The sequence below is a fragment of the Plectropomus leopardus genome, chromosome 1, assembly GCF_008729295.1.
Source record: "Plectropomus leopardus isolate mb chromosome 1, YSFRI_Pleo_2.0, whole genome shotgun sequence".
In the NCBI taxonomy this organism is placed as follows: domain Eukaryota; kingdom Metazoa; phylum Chordata; class Actinopteri; order Perciformes; family Serranidae; genus Plectropomus; species Plectropomus leopardus.
The window spans coordinates 28,218,573-28,239,246 of NC_056463.1; the positions used below are offsets into that span (position 1 = coordinate 28,218,573).

The 20,674-nt window shown below is 40.4% G+C and overlaps 1 protein-coding gene across 1 annotated transcript in view; it reads right to left on the minus strand.

Annotated features, from left to right (window-relative positions):
• Positions 1-20,674, minus strand: part of igdcc4 (immunoglobulin superfamily, DCC subclass, member 4) — a 64,191-nt gene that overhangs the window by 1,347 nt on the left and 42,170 nt on the right. The window contains exons 5-19 of the mRNA XM_042514062.1: positions 16,793-16,927; positions 14,988-15,140; positions 13,141-13,551; positions 12,883-13,047; positions 12,303-12,440; positions 10,814-10,996; positions 9,787-9,999; positions 9,230-9,331; positions 8,900-9,086; positions 7,961-8,088; positions 5,837-6,007; positions 5,530-5,664; positions 2,246-2,348; positions 1,842-2,073; positions 1,591-1,719 (exon numbers count right to left, since the gene is read on the minus strand). Coding sequence (XP_042369996.1) covers positions 1,591-1,719; positions 1,842-2,073; positions 2,246-2,348; positions 5,530-5,664; positions 5,837-6,007; positions 7,961-8,088; positions 8,900-9,086; positions 9,230-9,331; positions 9,787-9,999; positions 10,814-10,996; positions 12,303-12,440; positions 12,883-13,047; positions 13,141-13,551; positions 14,988-15,140; positions 16,793-16,927 — 2,585 coding nt within the window. The remainder of the gene's footprint in view (positions 1-1,590; positions 1,720-1,841; positions 2,074-2,245; positions 2,349-5,529; positions 5,665-5,836; positions 6,008-7,960; positions 8,089-8,899; positions 9,087-9,229; positions 9,332-9,786; positions 10,000-10,813; positions 10,997-12,302; positions 12,441-12,882; positions 13,048-13,140; positions 13,552-14,987; positions 15,141-16,792; positions 16,928-20,674) is intronic.

The following is a 20,674-nucleotide window of genomic DNA, read 5'->3' on the forward strand; positions in this document are numbered from 1 at the left end:
TAGTCGAACAAGCCCTCCACTTTCACCCTATTCGCTTCCCATGAGATTGTTGAGACAAACCATGATGTATTTTTCTAAACCTGACCACCAAAATGAGGTGTTTTACCAATGTTGTAAGAGTATTGGAAATGAAAAACATCCAATGCAATGCATCCAAGAAACTGTACATTTCCAATAAAAACAAAGGTATTCTTGAAAAGACACAATGCATATACCAAGTGTAAATTGACACACCCTCTTAGAACGTCAACAACAGATGCAGAAGGTGACCCAGCATGTTATATTTACACGAGAGGCCACTGCAAAAGCAGCAATGTATGACAAGCTGGGATGAGAACGCATTGCATTATCAGCAATCATCATTTTCACTGTCCACTAAACCCCTTCCCCAAACAGCCATGGGCCCATCTTAGCTTAGTGCCTGTAGCTGGACAATTAAGTTTTGAATTTTCCATGCTGATGGTAAGTGGTGTATATTTTTAAATAACAAAGAACAAAAAAGACTTTTACGTTTTGTTTTAGGATATAAAACACGTCAGTAAAAACCCCAATCATGAACTTTGAAGTTTTGATTATTTCAAAAAAGGCGGCTGCTAACAAATGACTAAATGAGACTACAGAACATTATTATGGCGAACATGGCTTTACAGCCTTAAAGAGGTGGCAGCATTAAAGTCGTGCTATCAAAGTTTAGTTTGTTTATAGCCTAATGTTAGCTTTTTACCTCTAACAATTGCATTTAGGCTTCAAAAATCCTGAAAGTGGTGTTAATTTGTGAAGATTATCTTGCTGAACAGAACCTGCAAGTATCATAAACTTTAGTTTGCCACAGAGCTTATTTTCTGCAATAACCTAAAATTCAATGCAAAAATCCCAAAAGCTTTTTGATGATGGCCTAGGGCGATGCTAACCTCCATGTTGGCCCACAGAAAAAAGTCATTACGTACATGTTTTTGTTTTAAACCGATCAGCTGGAAACCTCAAAAGGTCCAAAGGAGACAGCATTTTTAGTTTGTGGAGTTAAACTTAGCCTAATTAGCCAGCTAGAAATACCTGATTAAATCTGCCAGTGAAAATTTTCATTTCTAGGAATGAAAACCCGGATTTTGTTAACCTCTGTCTGTATTCATGGAGCTGTTGTTTCAAGAGTGACTAGAAATTTTAGCATAAAATCTAACCGGTGGCCCTTATTATAAACTATATATTGCTGCTGTCGAGTGCATACCTCTAATCTCCAAAATCGCTATTTTTCAGGAATTAGAAAAAACAAAGTGTTTCAAAGGATCCAATGGAGACAGGAGATTCAGTCACAGGCTTTTCAAAATAAATTTCATTAGTCGAGAAAAGGTTTAACCCACTGATACACATAGAGGGGGACTGATAGAATTAATTTATGAAACAAGGGGAAAAAAAAGAAAAAAATTTAAATGTAGAGATGCGAGGATTGCACCCGACAACAACGATATGTGGTTTAGTAAACAGTCAATTACAAATGCTATTTAACCAATTCATGCTACAGCTAAAGTTGCTTATCAGAGACAGGCTGATAGCTAAAATTGATCAGTCACTGAATTTAGTTTATTTATTTACCGTGCCGTTATCAGTAATTAGCATGTTGAGAGCTCCATTAATGAGTGATGGAGAGTCTTCTGTTATGGTGTCTCTGTATCTTGTGATTCTGTTGGCCCAGTTATGACTCACAGAGCCATTCCAAGCAGCCTGCAAGACAGTGGAATGCACCAAAATTACAACTATTATCCCTCTATCAACACATGAAAAATAACCCAGTATCCAAGGCCCATCCGGAGAAGAGCTAACCCCCCCCTCTTGCAGGTTTTGACCTTGGGTTCAGGTGCAGGGGCATCCTCCCCTTCCCCTGGATTAGCACTTGCCATCAGGCTCTGCTCCTCTGGGGCCTCTTCTAGCGGCTGACCAGACTCTTGGCTGCCTGGGGGCATCAGTGTCTCCAGCTCGTGGCTATCGCTGCACTCTGGCACGTTGGAAGGAACGGGGCAGCCCCCTCGCCTGTAGTGAGGGGTCACAGCTGTAGAATCCAGGACCCCAGACACCTCTCTATTTGGAGGAGAAATGAAAGGGATAGTATAAGAGTTGTGCACAATACAAGACTAAACGTAATACAGTTGCCAGGGTTGTTTTAGCTTGCTCTCTGTTTGTAGGACAAACAGCTAGTCTGTGTAAGTAAAACAACTAAAAAATGTGTCCTGACACTGTGGAGACACCTTACCTGGATTTACCATTACGAAAGCTGAAACACATGCAGAGCAGGATGCATATCAGTCCCAGACACACACCGACTATGATGCCTGTCACTGCATGGATGTCCAGTTCTGTCCAAATGTCACACAACATGGAACAGGAGGAAAACAATGTAAGAATTAGTGTAAACAACAATCAGTGTTGACACATGGCAGAGATGCTGCCACTCCCAGAAATATATGCCATATTGGTTGTCATATGTTGCCAGTAGCTTTGGCTCATATCTAGAACACCAGCTTGAAAAAATACTAAAATTTAAAATAACATATCTCGATTGAAATACTATTTGGCTCAGGTCTGCTGTAAAGAGACTGCATATTGATTCCTTAATTTAAGACAAAGTTACATTAGTGAAAAGATATGAGGCAACATTCAACCAGGGACAGCAGACCTTCATTGATATTCATTTATGCTGGGTATCTTTGGCAGCCTGGACATTGAGAGGAGAGGAAACAGATGGCAGGAGCTCTCACCCACCCACCAGCCACCTCACTCCCATACACACTGCATACTGGCAACACTTTTTCAGCCTATGTGAACAAAATAAACCTGTTACTCTCTCTTAGTAAGGATATGGGTACAACAAAATGCATTTGCACTGCTTATTGAATCAGGGAAGTTCAATATTTGGATATTCAAGATATATGATTCTTTTCGCAATCGGTTCCTACTGATTATGCACTTAATGACTGGCAAGAGAAAAACAAAATAAAAAGTCTTTGTGGATAAGTACTATTGGTTGGTGGATAGTATGAACACAACAATATTCCTCGTAGTTTGAAAGAGAAGTTAAAGGTATGGCTCAGATTTTTTGTAGCTTTGTTCTATGGGGTATTTATCCATAGACAGTGTGTTACCTACAGTAGATGGCGTTTGGCACGCCCCCAGCTTGGAAAAGAAGTCAGTAGTTCGACATGGAAACTAAGCAATCAGCTGCTGTAAAGGGGTCAGCAGCAAAACATATTTTTTGCAACCTAAAAAAGTTCCATCTAAATATCAGTTTATGTGTAAGCTATATTACAAAAATTTCAGTGATTTCATACTGGAAAATAAGAACTCCATTGAAAAATACTATGAATTCTCACTGCTGAACACAATAGCTGCTAGTCTACTGTCTCGATCAGTTAGTTTGATTGTATTATTGTGTGATTTTGGCGTTGGAAATGGTTAGTTTTTTCACCAAAGTCACACAATAACACAGAAAACTAACTAACTGATCAAAGCAGTGGAAGAACACCAGCTCCATTGTCCAGGGGGCTAAAATCACTGTTTTTGTCAATGGCGTCTGGTGAATTTGACATAAGCATAGATGGGGAACTGAAACCATTAACAGTTTATGCGTTGAAACAGACTGTCCGATGGAAAAGTAAAGCAGTGAAAAACCTCTTAATATTACATAAACTGATGTTGATATTGACTTTTTAGGTGGGACTTTTTTAAGTGACAAAAATACATTTTTTTGCTGACCCCAATCCCCAGCAGCTGATTTCTAAGTTCCCATTTCTGGCTCCAGCCTGTTTCTCTAAACTGGGGGCATGGCAACCAGCATCTACTGTATGTAATACACTGACAATAGATAAGTAACCCATACAACCGCACGCCAAAAATCCTAATTAGCCCTTTAAATGCTTAACTAAAATGTATACTTCTTATTTCTATTGCTGGTGGTTCACATAACAGTTTTCTATTTATGACTCCCTCTGTTTAAAGACAAAAGGGGCATTTAATAATTACAGGCAAAGCTAAAGTGCTGACTTATGGAATTAAAAAGTGTATAATGAGATTGCGTGCTTAAACACAAAGTGACATGAGAGTAAAGAAAGTGCTTTTCACAGCAAGTCTGCTAGGCACACAGAGCAGTAATTCAAAGATCTCCCCTGGGGGTCGCTGATGAGGCCGCCCCTTTGATATGCACACTTAATACTGTCCTCAGAACGCACCAGAATGGAAGAAGCGAAATAACGGTGTCCAGCCGAGCAAAACTTTCTCTGCTGGCAGGGACAAATCACCCACTTTAATAGGAAAGGCTGTGCAAGTGTGTGTGTACGATTATGGATGTGAAAGAGTGTGTGTGTGTGTGTGTGTGTGTGTGTGTGTGTGTGTGTGTGTGTGTGTGTGTGTGTGTGTGTGCTTGTGCTCTTGTCTGTTTACGAAAGCAAAAATATCTATAATATTTAGAATCTTAGAGGCAAATCAATATCTTATTTTGTAATTTAACCAATACTTTTGAATACTTAGTGTTACAATCAAAATACTACAAAATGTACAGCACTGAATGAGTTTACTTACAAAACCATCTGAATCTACGTGGTTTGAATTCTGCTCTACATTTCCATAAGGTAAAAAAAAGACGTAAATTCAAAGATGTAATTTTTGAACTGAATGTAATTACTAGTGATTAAAGTTTACAGTAAGGTATTCCGCAGCTTCTGAATTCAACTTCAAATTATTACGAATTATTATCTTACTATTATTAAGAGTGTAGATTTGATTTTACGATTTAGGGGAAACATATGAAACAGATGGTTTGGGGGTCCTCCGTCAGAAAATTTTTAGCGTCACACACTTAATTTATTGCTTTCTTGTAAACTTAATGCACTAAATTGTGCCTTTTCTGCATCAGTATATAATGTAAATGTCTTTAATTTGGTCATATTTCAAATTACACTGCTCCTTTCATGTTTTTATTGAGGGGTACAAATGCACACGTTCTAAATAAAGAGGGGGACATGTTTCCTGCATCCCCCCAAAAATCTACACCTATGTGAGAACTTGAATACATTTTGTTCAAAGAAAAGATGAAAATAGGGGCAAAAACAAAATATCTTATGTTACTTTCATTTTGTACACATTGAAATTAAAAAATAACAAAAGTATCAATGTTCTTGGAATAATAATAATCAATGGTTTATGTGCATCATAAAAGTAGTCCCTTTATGTATAAAAAAGGCATTAGATAAGAAAGGTGCTCTTCATTCTCCTGGTAGTCAGTTTCTATCTTAACCGTCACAGCCACAGTAATGCCTCTGCCCCTAGTAAAGAGATAAGTAGAGTCCCTTTTTTATTAAACATCTTTGGACCTTCTGATACTGAGACTGCCTCTTTCTTACTCCTTCTGTTGTCAATTTCCATTCACAAATTTAACCTAACTTAACTGCTACTATTACCACAACCATGACTACTGCTAATTTCTTGTAATGACTCAATTTCTTCTTATCATTGTCACCTGTTTATGTGCTTTTTGACACATACCATATTTCTGCAGGGGGATGTGAACATCCTTTACAGGTGAATAAGGCCCTGGTCCAACCTCAGTAGATGCTCCCAGCTTAAAAAAGTATTGGGTGCCACTGGACAAACCCTGGACCTCCACACTGGTAATGCTCCCTGAAAAAGACAAGAGTCAAGGGCCATCATAAATCACAAAGACATGGAACTTTATTGAATATCAAACAAGATTATAAAGATAAAGGGGTAAGTTGTGCTTAAACTTAATGAAGCTATGAGCCAAAAGTTCAGTGCAGTGAAGAGGAGTCATGTCATGACATCTGACACCCACCATCCTGAGAGAGGTTTTCCCACAAGTGCTCCGGCTGACTGAGGTTGCCACTGAACAAGATCCTGTAGCTGACGATGATACCGTTAGGCTCCAGCGGAGGGCGCCAGCTCGCCAGCACAGAGGAGGAGTCCAGAGCACTCAGCTGCAGCTCCTCAGGAGGCGTGGAGGGCCCTGAAGGAGAGAGAAGGACTGGGTCAGTAATTAGAGCCCAGAAATGAGGCCTCACAGCTGCAGAATATATATTGTCTTGGTGGGGGATTTGACATGTTGTGTGACAACCATCTGCGTCCTTGTGTCCCCGCCACCTGGGTACAAGAGAGAGGGGACAAGCAGGGCAGTGGGGGAATGGGCTGGGGCTCAGGTAATGATGCATGGCAGTGGGGAGCGTGGCAGGTGACTGGTGGTAATAATGTCATTAAAACAGCCCACTCTACACTCTCCACCCTTACTTGGCTTGGAGACAGAGCTGCTGGCCAACATGAGAGCCACTACTACACCTGGGTATTTCATTACAGCCAGTTATCAGCCATCAATGCCAGCTATGAATTCCCTTGTCCGCTGGCCACTGGCCAGCCAACACGCTGGTCCACACGTAACTGAGCACACTCACTTGCATGCACAAGCATATGCATATGCATATATTACAGTACTGCAGACTTCAGAGAGCAAAACACCTTTACCTGACTAGCTGGAGACCAATGTTAAAATAACAGAATAAAACTCAAGTGGAGCTAATCGGACAAAAGCTTTAAAAGTGTGCACTTCAAGAACAAAGATCGAATATCTATAAGGGATACGATGTAATATATTTTAACAGACACAGTGAAAAGATAAGTGTGACATATTTCAAGCCCAACTGTAAATGTAACAGTAGACAGGGTCAATTCTAAGGTCTTTTATAGCTGCATTGGTTTAAATGAATTTAAAAAGACCCTGAAGTTTAACCACTTACTTCTTTCTTTGACTGTTATTAAAAAGGAAAATGCTCACTGACCTCATCCTATTCAAAAAAAATATTCCCACACATTTACATACCTTTACACATAAACCTATCAAACAAAGAACTACACTCTATTTTTTGGCACACTGTAGTTCCCCTTGAGCTGTTCTGCGTTAAGTGTCTTGTTTAAGGGCACTGCAAAGGTTGTGACAGAAGGAGCTGCTTCCATTAATCAATATCAAGTGAGTGAAAAAATACTCGAAGTGCACACTTGAGTGTGTTTACTGACCATTTTTTTCCCAAGCAGGTAAATGCATGTATGTGCTTCCCCCTATGTCATAACTGTGCAAGTGTCAGAATGCCTGCATCTTTTAAAAATAACTTTACGAGCACTCTTCAAAAACAGTTACATGGTGCTTTTCACAAGAAACAAACAGAATTAGCACTTTGTAGCTTCTGCCAACCAGTCAAGTTACAGTTAACATCCATATCTATCCAGACTCATATGTAGTCATGACAGTAGGAAATGCTTCAAATGTGGATGTTGCTGCAAGGAAGCTATACATTTTATAAAAGGTGATCCTTCAAACACATTTCCAACCTAAAAGTGCAGTGGATCTATACAATCAGCCCAATTTCATGGTGGGCACCCAAGATTAGTGTTGATAGTTCAGTATCTGACCAAAGGTCCCCCTATCTGTTCCTAAGTTATAGCACTGAATAATGGTCAAAAAACATTATGATGTCACAGTGAAGTTCACTTCTGACCCTTTGAATATAAAATACAAAAAACAAATATCTGATATTCCATTAGAAGTTTGTGTGAAATATTGTTATAGATATTTTATGAGTTCTTGAGTTATGACCAAAAACATGTTTTGTTAGGTCACAGTGACATTAACACTCTAAACAGTTCATCCTTGAGTCCAAGTGGATGTTGAGCCGCATATGAAGGAACTCCTTCAAGGCATTCCTAAAAAAAAATGTTTACACAAGAAGGGGACGGATGGATGGAGGACGACCCAAAAACATAATGCCAGCGCAGAGGCATAAAAAGCAAAGAATAAATTGTTAAAAAAAAAAAAAGCCACAAAATACTACAGAAAAATCTTCAGGGATTTTGTTCGTTGGGTACAATACAAACTTCACTGACTACAAAGAAAGGAAGCACAGCAGCGACTCACGGTCAGACAGAGTCGACTCCTCCACTGTGCTGCTGAAGGGTCCCACCACGTCCACTCCATTAGACTGCACCGCCAGCTCATAACGGGTGAAGGGCCTCAACGCCCCAAGCAGTATCTCCTGAGCAGAGCTGCAACACACAAACATAGCTGAGTTCTGAGTGTGTGCTTTATGTTTATATTCTGCGCTCACCCTATTGGATGCAAAATATATTATCTTTATATTGTTAACTCTTATTACCTGCCTTCTGCGTGACAACCATTTACTGTATTATGTACACTGCAAGCATGTACGCACCTCTTTAACCCTAGAAGGGGTAAGGACAGGCAGAATACAGGGCCTATTTCTTGGCAGAGTAAAATTAGTACCACTGTAAGTGTACAGGGTAAAATCAATGCAAGGACAATATGCTTCGTTTTGTTCTGTGTGTAGAGTAAAAGTAATAAAGTAGTGAAGCTACTTAAAGCTACTCAAAAGATAGTAAAGCCATTACAAGAAAAATGAATTGTTTTTTTTCCTAGTGTTTAAAATGCAGAAGCCAGGATGTAAAGGAAAGGCCTTTCTGACGCTTCCAGCAGAAAAAAAGGTATTAAAGACATTATTTAGTGAAGCAATTTATTGACTTCAAATGCAATCTAACTTTGATGAGAAAAAAAAAGTAACAACTATCTGTGTCTGAGGAATACTTCTTTTTGGTGACCATTTTTAATAAATAATATCATGGCACTTGTAAAGGTGTTTATTTCATAACAGTGTAGGTTTATACCATTACTGAAGATTTGTTCATACACACACACATTTAAAATGAGCTCTGTGATTAAAACATTGATACACAGGGAGTTATGCAGGAAGCAGTTTTGTTCAGGTGTTGGACTATGGTGACAAGATTTTAGATGTTACAAACAATAATTATGTTTCTGTTGTGCAAAGTGTTCTCTGACCTGGTGTAATAGGAGACCAGGGAGGCGTTGGTGGTTCCCGCTGGGCTGCAGCGCACTGTGTAGTTGATGATGCGTACGTTGCTGAACCTTGGTTTCTCCCAGCGCAGCCAGATGGAGGTGGAGCTGTTGGCCATGGCTTGGATGCTGCTCGGGGGCAATGGAGGGGGCCGCATGGGCGGTGGTGGCGCTTTAACACACACATAAACATTATTTGCCTCAATATAATTTCATTATTTATTATCCCATAAAAGTGATGGAGGTCATATTTTCTTTTATGAGACAGTCAATAATTTCTGTATGTATGCACACATGTAGTAAGAGAAATGTTACTTCTGTCATGAGCCTTGTCTGTCCTTCCCTTCCACACAGCAGCTGCTCCATCTACCTGCTTGTTGAACGCCCAAACTTTCACCTCATATTGCCGGTCCGGGACTGACACAAATATACAGTGAGAGCAAGAGAGAGGGGGGGGGGGGGAGCAATGGAAACAGAAAAATCTTTTTTACAGCCATACCTGCCGTATGCATGTGTTACAAGTAAAGCTAGGCAGCCTCTTGCATATTGACACTCGGCCCTAGATGTAATTTAAAAGCAGTCGATCCAGCTCTGGTCTGATATGATGTGACATGAAACGGCAACTGAGCCACAACATTCAATCAAATGCTTTTGAATGAAAGAAAGCTTTCAAATGAAATGCTGAATCATTAATTACTTCTCATGAAAGGAGTCTGCCTATTTCTGCTCCTTTTTCTTTTTAAAAGTAAGAGCACTTCTGAAAGAAGTCTTTGAATGATGCACAACATCATTTGATTTTGTATTTAGTCGAAGTGAGAAAAATGAAAGCAGACTACATATCAGATTTGGAGAGGACTCTGTCAGGAACTCACCAAGCCCTGTGAGGAGGTGATACCTGGCCTTCTTACGGAGCCTGATAGTGTGGGTCTGTGTCGTCCTCTTTCCATTGGCTGATTCATCGGCCTCCACCTCTCGACATGACAGCTTGTAACCAGAGACCAGTGTGTGATTGGGCGAGAGATGCCATGTCACATTGAGGGTGTTCACTCTGGCTCTGACTTTAAGCTCAGTGGGGGCAAAGATCACTGAAAACATTTGGGAAAGGAAAACAAAACGATAACAAATATTTCCACACAATAACTGAAACACTAACTCAAGCAACATTTTGACCTGTTGCTTGTGGAAAGGATCAATGTCTAAATCCAAACAGTACTGCTACTAACTGATACCTCATATAACATGTATATGATAAGCAATTCACAATAAATCTATGTCTGTAATTTAAAAAAAGATGTATGAATTGAACAATAATGAAACAAGACCGCTGTCATGCAAGACCGACAAATACAAGATGAAAAGATTTGACTGTGGAGGAAAACAAGTGATGCGTATTAAGCATGTGCATCAAACTGAAAGTTCATAATCTTGATAATGCTATTTAAAAGTGCTGTATTTAATTCTGGAGAAAGAATGGTGTAATTGTTTGCTAGCACAGGGTTAATATAATCTCTTCTTTTAACATTGGGTTGTGTTGTTAATGTGCTGACTGGCTAACTAGCATCTTGACTCTGTCCTGTCAGTCTTATGGTCCTTTTTGGATAACAAATACAGACTAACAACATCTGCTGGTACAATTAGTTCCTCTCATGTTAGCTGTTGGCTGTTGTCTTTGCATTGTATTTAAGTGCAACTTTCCGGCGGAGAACCAGTCGGCCTTCATCGCCACAAGTTTTTGGATGTCAGCTTGGTGTTTCTGGGCCTTTATATATCTCTCAAGCAGAAAATTTACGTTACAAAAAATTAGTTGTTGCACAGTGAAATATTACAGTCCCTGTACGGAATATGACTGAGCACAAACAGAACAAATGCTAAGGGAGGCAGGTCGGGTGTCTTCCTTACCCATGCTGTGGTCACTGTGGCTGTAGTGGGCTAATGTTTGGTGCTGGGCCCACTCAGAGGGAACCCCAAAGCCTATGCCTGTCCCAGCTGCTATCCTCAGTCGGTAGACCTGGTTGGGCTGCAGCTCTCTTAGTGTGAACTGAGTCTCATTACCTCCGACTTCCACTGAGAACACTGCGTCCACTGTGGGAACACACAATACAGACATTCACATACTGTATGTATCTACTAATAGAGTATCTAATTATCATGATGTTCTGAATGTTTTCTTTCAAAAAATGCACAATTCATGGAATTCAACCTGTATTATGTATCACACAAAGAAAAAATTGCATGTTCCATGCTTCATTACATTCATTAATTTGTTGCTGTCTCTCAAGGACAATCTGGGATAATGGGCTCCATACAGAGTGAACTTGATCTGTACATTCTGGAGCTCTAGCTAATCAGCGTATACATTTTTTTTCCCTTCAAAATATACTGAACCCCATCATGCATGTTTCTTTGCACTATTAAGCTATTTTAACTATTATCAGAAACAGAACAAAAACACACAAAATTAGTAAAGAAGGTTGTTAATAATTGTTTTATATTAAGAACTTATGAGAGGACACAATAAAGAATACATCTCCTGAATTATGCTGTGTCATTATATTCTGTGTTCACTTGCACTTACAAATATGGTAACTTTTATGAAAGTAACCATTGAATCATATTTGCTGAAACTTTCACTATCTTCTGAAAGAAGTAGATGAGACAAGCAGCCTTTAAAAAAAAACATGTCCCTTGTCCTCTTCCTACTGGTTCTAATGGCATTTGCTAGGATCAGACTGCAGCAGTCAGCAAAAACCATTAGAGCCCAAGAGTCCCCAACATAGCTGTCAATCATGTCGATCACTGCTCAAGTACTGTGGTCAAATTGTAAACTAGGCAGCACTGATCAAACATGAATCAGGATTATGTTACAGCATTGACTTTTTTTCTCCTCAAATGTTTTCAAATACATATTTTGTGTCCGGTTTAGCTGTAAAATGAGAAAGTTGATCTGCTGGTGGGCGGTGCTTGGTGCTCCTGTTCAACTGTATCCAACATGGCAGCCAGGTAGCAAACTTTCTCATTTTACATGTAAATAGTACACTAACATATGTTTCTGAGAGCATTTGAGGTGATGAAAAGTGCAGCTGCCTAGATTGAGCAAAGCTCACAAGCTGTTATTGATATAATTGACAGCTTTGTTTGAGACTCCTCAGCTCTGTTTTGTTATTTTCCTTTACATGCAATAAGGCCATTAGAAAGGCTTCAAAGCATGGACTAGGCGGAGGAATGTGATTCTTTTTCACAGATTATCCGTCTCCTTCAGAGTTCTGTGAACATACTGTAGTGGCAGTTTCAGAAAATATGAAAAAGCTTTTTTTGTTGTGTTTTTTAAATAAAAGCACTAACTACAGCTTCAAGGTCAACCTGTTTTCCAGTCCAGCAGTCAACTCACCCTGATCCAGAGTGCTGTACTCAATGCGGTAGCGGGTAACAGCTCCTCGACTGTGCTGCGACGACAACGGATGCCACATCAGCCTGATGTCTGTGGGGGAGGTGCTGGCTATAGACAGCTGAGGAGGTGCACTTGGCACTGCAGAAGGAAATAAAATGACACACACTTAACTGTTTGATGATGAACATTCAAGGTATATCTGCACAGTTACTGGACGACTGTAAGACACACTATGTCTAGTAAACCTTTACAAGCGTGCACAAAGTCTGTGTTTTCTCAAAGAAGTGGATCAATTGTCTATCTGATTTTATAGCAAAAGTACTCAGTTGAGTCTCAAGTGAAATACTATACTATACTGCTTATAGTCTATATACTGCCTATACTAATACTGCTTTTTAAAAGCTAAACTGACGCTCCATGAACGGATGATATTGATGATTCACAAGCTCTTAAAAATCGTAAGGTGTTACAAGGTTGGTTTTGTAATGATTATTGCTCTGTGAGTCTGTGAGGCATCCAAGGCTGACCTTATTTTACCTGTGCGGCCTTATTTTACCTGTGCATTAGTCTGATTACTCACCGTCCTCCAGCATCTCTACCGTAACAGGCAGGGATGGGCGGCTGGCACCCATGGGAGAGTAAGCCACCACAAAGAATGTGTAGGCAGTATGGGGGAGAAGCTCTTTTACATGATACTCTGTGGTGTCGTTGTTCATCGCAAACTGGTACTCCACATTATCTGAGCCTGAACGGGATAAAAATATTAAAATCTAACACATTCTTAAGGAAATGTGGACATGCATGCTGTACAGCTACACACACAACCATGAATACAAACCTGCAGCACGTTGGCAGTGCACAGAGTAGCCGATGATTTGATCTGAGTTGTACTCAGGTTTCTCCCAGATGAGCAAGGCAGTTGTGCTTGAGTAGGGCGTGACGGACAGGTGGCGAGGAGGGCTGGGAAGACCTTCCCTCACAATGACCGTCAGCTTGGCAGTGGCACAGGCCGTGCCCAGCCCATTGTCTGCTATGCACTGGTAGTAGCCCGCATCCTCCAGTGCCAGCTGGTTGATGAGCAGGACTCCGGGGCTTTGGGTCTTCACCCGTCTGAACGATCTGATGGGCTTCCCGTCTTTAAGCCAGTGCAACACTGGAGGAGGTTCCCCAGAGCTGTTGCACACAAACCTGGCTGTGTTTCCCCGGGAGAGGGACACTGTCTCTGGAGGTTGGAGAATCACTGGAGGGGCTGTTGAAACGAAGACACAAAGCTCAGACCTATGCCAATTTTATATGTACTATAAAATTAAAAGGCCTGTATTGCACTTTGATAAAGTTAGAGGAAATGCTGCAAAGATAGAAATTACCTTTAAAAACAGTAAAATACTTTTTCTTCTCCAGTACCATTAAGCCACGTTTCCACCAAAAGATATAGATACCATCAATGTAGTACCTTTGGAACCAAAAGTAACACCTACAAACAGGAACCTAGACCCTAGATCTATTGAGCGTCTCCATCGAAGACAGTGCTCTTACATGTGGGTGGGGTTGTTGTCACTCGCTGCTCAGTCCAGCAGCACCGACTGTATTTCCTTGTTCACTGGTGATACAGAGGGAAGTCTGCACCCCCTTTATCATCCAGAGAAGAGGAATGCACAGCCACTTTTTCAGAACAAAAAAGAACAGGCTGAAGTGAGAGGCTCTCCTGATGAGATTTACAAATAGCAGGTTTGAGTGTTCAATCCTTGTCAGGCAAGAGCAGGGTTTTATTGCTGCCGGAGCCCACAAGCATGATTCTCCACCAAGTTTTTTTACTCAAAGTGAGGATTAGAATATATACACTCCACATAAACTGCCCGTAGTTAATATACATTTTTTAAAACACTTGAAGATCCATTTATTACTAAAAGTGTATGTTATCCAAGAGAGAATATACAGATTGCTGTAGCAATCTGGCACATTGCCATGGGTGGCATAGCTATTTTTGCACATTGCATATTTATTTATTTTTTTTATATACTTTTTAGCATTTTATGCCTATGCCTATTGCGATTTTTAGATTTGTATGTTTTACTGTACTTGTCTAAGGTCTCGTAGTTGTATGCTGACCATGGTGGCAAATGAGTTTCCCATATCATATCCTAAAACGAATGCAATGGCCAAAGTCGTCGCATTGAAATTTAAGGTGTGTTGATGGATTCACGCCATGAAGCATTAAGTAACATTTCAAGCAAATGTTCCATCTTAATAGTTGCCGGCACACAACCAAGTGAATTTTCTTTTTGTCCTCAGTTTACAGCTACTGCTAGAGGCTGCAAAACATCCTTTCATTTTATAGTTATAGTCAGCTAATGTATGAAAAACGTATCACAATATGAACAGTTGTTAAACCAGCCATAGCAGCCATAGTGAGTGTTAAACGGACTGCAGTTTTTCTAGATCCACCTTTTGGTAACAAATCGGTGTGCTACGTACCCCAAGCAGATGGGTGACAAAAAATGAGTATGATAAGGAGCGGTTCCAAAGGTACTGCCAACAACTTTTCACAAGCGAAATGCAAAAATGCAGCTTTAAACTTTAAATTATTTGGTGACTTAAAGGGAAGCTACTGACTGAAAATAGTTGACACTTTCTCTCTGAAATGTAAATCTGTCATTATATACAGTAGAAAACACAACCTCCTACCAGGCACATGCAGCTCGGCAGCAGCAGTGACAAACTCTCTGGTCTTGGGCTTGTTGGCCCGGCAGACATAGACGCCGGCATGGTGACGCCTCGTGTCCCTAATCACCAGGTTTGTTGCGAGGACGACCACATCAGTGGAAATGGGCTTTCCATCTGATCAAAGGAGAAAGCAACAAAGGAAAACAGGACAGATCATACAGATGAAGACAGCCAGAGATTTGCCTTATGAAAAGTGGAGATCATTTCCCAGGCTTTCAGTTGCCTGAGAAACAGCACAAAGGAGAGGCAGCACTTTGAGCAGCAGAGGATTTGACCTGTAATCCCACAAGATGACCAACAGGAGGCTCTGTGACTTTTTAGTTTGGGTTCACTGAGGTGTCTGCACTGGCACATTCCTAGGCTGTGTGTAAAATCCTTTACTGTTCACTATATAGACCAGTATTTAGTTTGTCCGCCATTTTGTGCTGTTGTTGGTTGTTTTACAGAGAGTGATCATCACCGTCATAGTGAATTTTCTCACCGTGTCACATAAAAAATATAGCTATTGAGCACCAAATCTGAATAGTGTGGTGCAGTTTTTGAAGTAAAATGTTGAAAGTGCAGTTCAACCCAAAATCAAAAATCCATATTTTTCGTCTTAGCTGTAGAGCCATTTTGTGGTGGTTTTGTGAACTTGCTGAGTGCTGGAGATAACAGCAATAGAAATATTTTACTTTCTCACAAATATAATAGAACTATGTGGCACTCAGCTTGTGGTGTTAAAAGCGCCAAAAAAATACATTTAAAAAACAAAACAGCAGTGTCTCTTTCCAGGAATCATGACCCTGTTACTCAAGACATTCTACAAACCTTGTTGTGAGCAGTTTAATGTTTGCACGATTTTCTTTCTGCCAAACTGCATACGCAAATTGTATCACAGCGCAGAGGGAAGCGTGCATCTGCTCATGGATGAGAGGCTCGTGTTTGTGACAGCAGGAGAAGAAGACGTTAATGACGTCCTCCTCTTCTGAGCTGTAATGCTGGTTACCTTAGTGGTGCTAGGTCAGCTAGATGCATGCATCCTTCTGCACAGTTTGTGGATGCAGTTTTGGTAGAAAGAAAATAGTTCCATCATGAAACTGCTCACAACGAGGTCTATGGATTATCTTGAGTAACCAGGTCATGATTCATGGAAAGAGACACTGCTGTTCTGTTTTTCAAATGTTTGAGGTTTTTTGGCCCTTTGAGCACCTCAAACTGAGTGTCATCTAGTTCCATCATATTGGAGAGAAGGCAGACATCTCTATGGCCGATGTCCTTAACACTCAGCAACTCACACCAAAACAACCAAGACTGATAAATAGCACTACGGGTAAAAGGGAAAATATGTATTTTTGATTTTAAATGTAAATGAAGGAGGAATTTCAGATGCAGAACTCCATTTAGAAAAACTGCAGCAATGATGCCAAATCACAGCGCAAAGGAATTTGTTTTACATGACATAATTTCCACCAAAACTAAAAGTGTGTGTGCATCAAAGCTGTAGAGGTGTGAATTAATCAATGTGACAACTCATGTGATGTAAAGCATGACTCAGTGCACAACAGAACAACACAGGACTAGCAAAAAGGAGAAAGCTATCGTCATAAAAACAGCAGCTCTGCAAATCTGATTCTGAAGTGTTGTTTGTTCCTTCTGTGTTATACAGATAGCTGGAAAGCGGACAAACAGAGATTATGGAAGTGGGATCAGTGCAGTTTAAAAAAAAAGAAAAGGATGAGAATGGTGGCAATAAAAGAGCGACCAAGAGCACTTGTGAGCGTTACCTTGTCTGCTCCAGGACACCAGTGGCTTCGGCTTGCCTTGTGCCATACACTCCATCACAGCAGGACGGCCGAGCACAACTGTTGCATTCTGAGGTGGTGCAACAATCGCAACTCTGTTCAGGGCTTCAGCAGAGCCTACAACAAAAAAAAGTAGTATCCAGTGTATAATAGAGTAGTAAGTTTGTGATTGGGAAAAGTGCCTGTTTGACTCCACTGACTGAATGAGAGATGCTATCAGCCTAGTCCAGTATTCTCAATCTCTCACAGGTTTTTCTGCAAATCAAATACTTCATTCTTTACCAATGAGGTGAAACAAAGTGGCAATTCAGTCTGATTATCGGGCTACAGAGCTTTTCCACTTCTCCCTAATTATTGTTGAAGTTTCTCTAACTATTCCTTCCAACGACATAGACACCACATTACGAGTGAGCTGAAAAACGTCCAGGCCTTTTTGGGTGTAACTGCAGAATATTTATGTGAACAAACAGCTTGTATTCTCAACAACACAATGATGATAAATTATTAAGTTAAGAAGGATCAGATCAACTAAGGAAATTGGTCGACCCTCTAAATACTGGTTCCCAATTTTCACTCTCCTCACTGAGTTCTGGTGAGGACTTTCTCCCATTTGAGGATGAGTCATTAGAAACGTTTGCATGCCTCGTGAACTAACTTATCCACACTTCTACTGTACACACACTTCAAGTTACAACATGGGGTAACCACTTATAACACAGGGACATTCCCTGACCAGTGCGTGGCACTATGCATAAGTGTTTCCTGTTAACTGCCAACATGAAGTAGTCGAGAAATAGATTTCCTCTGTTCTATCTGAAAAATGTTCAAATGAGAGGAGACAGGACGCAAGCCCAGCACTATTTTTGCCTCATTTTTAGCTGCTGAAAACCCTTAAAAGAGGAGGAAAAATTGACTTTTAGACACATACCTAATGAAGCCATCAAAGACACAACTGACTTTCTGACCTGCAAAGGGGATTTTCTGGTGATGACCCAAATACTGATTAGCATTAGCATCCTGATAGCATGGCCATTAGATCAGCAGCTAGAATTTCACAGTCGTCAAGCACAAGGGCTCAAAAATGAAGCCAACACAGAGGTGTGAAAAACTCATGTTCTTCAGATGGCCACTTGAGGCTGGCTCTAAGAGAAGATACCCATGTTAAAATACCTAAAGCAGAAATAGACGTTTTCATAGCCTGGTACAAAACACAGTTTTCTGTATAGCTAATGTTCTTTGTTAATGATGACTGTACTCTGGGTGATTTTTTAAATCTTTTTTTTTTTTCTAATTCATTCTTTTAAATCTCATTAAGGCTTTAAGTTACGCATAATTAGGGCGTGGCCTCTTTGAGTGACAGGTGGGTGCCATCCGTTAGCAAGTCACTGCCACGTCAACAGCATTATCTAGGCAACATTTCGCTGGAGTAACCAAAGATTCAGAGGACGCCACTGTTTCAGTGAGTTTTCAGTCCATTAAAGTTATTTGTGACATTTTGGTTGCCTAAAAAGTCTAGTTTAGCATTTGGTTGTTCAAAAAGATATTTAGTCTTTCCAGTAAGTATGTTTTGTTTTAGTTATAAGCCTGTTTTTTAAAAAAGAAAAAAGCATTTATATAAGTATTATCATTGTTTACCATAGTGGTAAATGCACTGTGCTAATCAAGCTAGCAGCTACAGTTAGGATTATCTCATCCAAATATGGTAACTTCTGGCTCTAAAATCAAATATGGCAACGGCCAAAATGCCACACTTGAGGCTTCAAAAATGGAGTCCAAAAACCAACGGGTGATGTCACAGTGGCTCTGTCCACTACTTTATACTGACTATGGTACTTCACACTAGTCCAGGCAGAAGACAGGTTTCCAAACAAAGTTTGAAATAACTCAGTGAGAACTTGTATGGGAGACTCTCCGTTTAATACAGCAAATCACATCATCATAAAAACAGAACCTATCGTTGACTGACTGGTACACGGTTAAGGCTTAATCAGTTCTTAGTGGAGGTTGGATATGGATACAATCTGAATAGGAAACCTTGACTATAGTGGTTTTAATGTGAGAATATGACAGGATAGAGGCCCTTATAGCACATATTATTTACAGGTAGCAGCATAATCTGACGTAACAGAGGTGATGGTGTGAACGAGAAAGAAGGTGATGCTGTGACTAAAGACAACTAATGAAGCAAAGAGGTGTTCGAACAAAAGAAAGAGGCAAAAAGAGAACACAAAAGGAATCTTTCTATGAGAGAAAAGGGTAAAACAGTTAATGGAATAGCCTCAATAATAGAACTGAGGAACATCTCTCCTCTTCACTAACTAAGGATGTTATTGAAAGCATATTGGTATTTGGGTTGAAGGGACCAGACTACTCATTTCTTGAGTGTGTATCAGTCCCCAAGGTAACACTGTTGTGAGGGGGCCTTAATTCACTGCAATTACACTCAGCCCAGCCATCCTCAGCAGCACATAATGCTAATGACCTCCAGAGAGAGGCCTGGCATTCTATAAACACATTATAAATTAATCATTGAGATTACATTCAGCAATCCTTGGTTATACATAAGGCTTTAAGTGGGTCAGTCCTCCTTTGCGGGCTGCACTGCAGGGTGCGCCTTCATAGGGGTCTTATATGTAGATGTAATGAGTGTGAATGCAGCATAAAGCATGAAGAAAACTGGGGGTAAAGTGAAGAAAGTAGAAACTTGAGGTTTGAGGCAGCTGGAGTACATGTAAAATACAAGGACTTGTGCACCTCAGCATTGGAGCATTAGAGCTTGGCTATGTGCGTTGAGTAGGCTTGGGCAGTATCAAGTTATTAGGGTATACCAAGGTATTTAGAAATAGAGAATTTTAATACTATCAAAAACACTCCTCTTTCTATTAAACAAATATAGTGATGCTGTATGTAGGCAATGTATTGTAATGCACAGCATGCATCACCAGAGGCCAACATCTACTGGTGGAACAAGCCGCTGAGCTGAGACAATGGCACGAGTATGGATAACAATTCAGGGACTTCACAGCCAGCCACCAATAGCAGAGAGAGACAATGGGGGAAAACAGCAGTAGAGCCAGCATATTTCCTCGTCTAACTGTATAAAATTAAAGGTTTATTTTGATGAAACCAGAGGTGATGACTGCTGGATCAGTAAAAAGACTAGCCAAGATGGTTTTGGTGAGTTAAGTTTTGTTTGAATGTGTTTGTCAATGATATAAAGCCTTCAGAAGGCGTGTTTTCTCCAGGGGACAGTAGAGTGCGTTGTTAAAAAAAAAGTCTGTATTAACAATGGACTTTTTTTCTGCTGTTAAAGTGATAGTTGGGGATTTCTGAAGCGGGGCTGCATTATGTGTAGTTACTGTAGTCTATTATACAGTAGCTGGCGGTCGGCACGCTCCCGGTTTGCAGAAACAGAGGGGGCGCGCACCCCAAGGCTTAGCATTATGCTGCTGTAGAGTGGCTAATATCATAAGACATTTAGCCACTGTAAAAAGGCCTACCAGAAAAAAAAAGCCATGCCAGTCTAAGTGGACGCTGTATTGATAATATTGTCACGCTTTGCCTCGCTGTCACACAGCCCTTTCTTTTGAGGCTACATTTTTCAACCATAAAACATCCATATTCCTACACAGAAGCTCAGCTGAGCCGTCCACGGCATTACGGTCATCTGTTTAGGTCAGAAAGTGCTGTTACATGTTTCCGAGGATTTCATATTGCGTTTTTGCTGGTTGTTCGAAGAAAGAAATGAAAACTGCTGTGGCCAGTTTCACTGAATACAGATATCAACACTTCACTTGCACGACTGAGACAACTCTGCAGCTGCAGCGAACATTTCTCAAGACAATTACATAAAACCACCGCCAA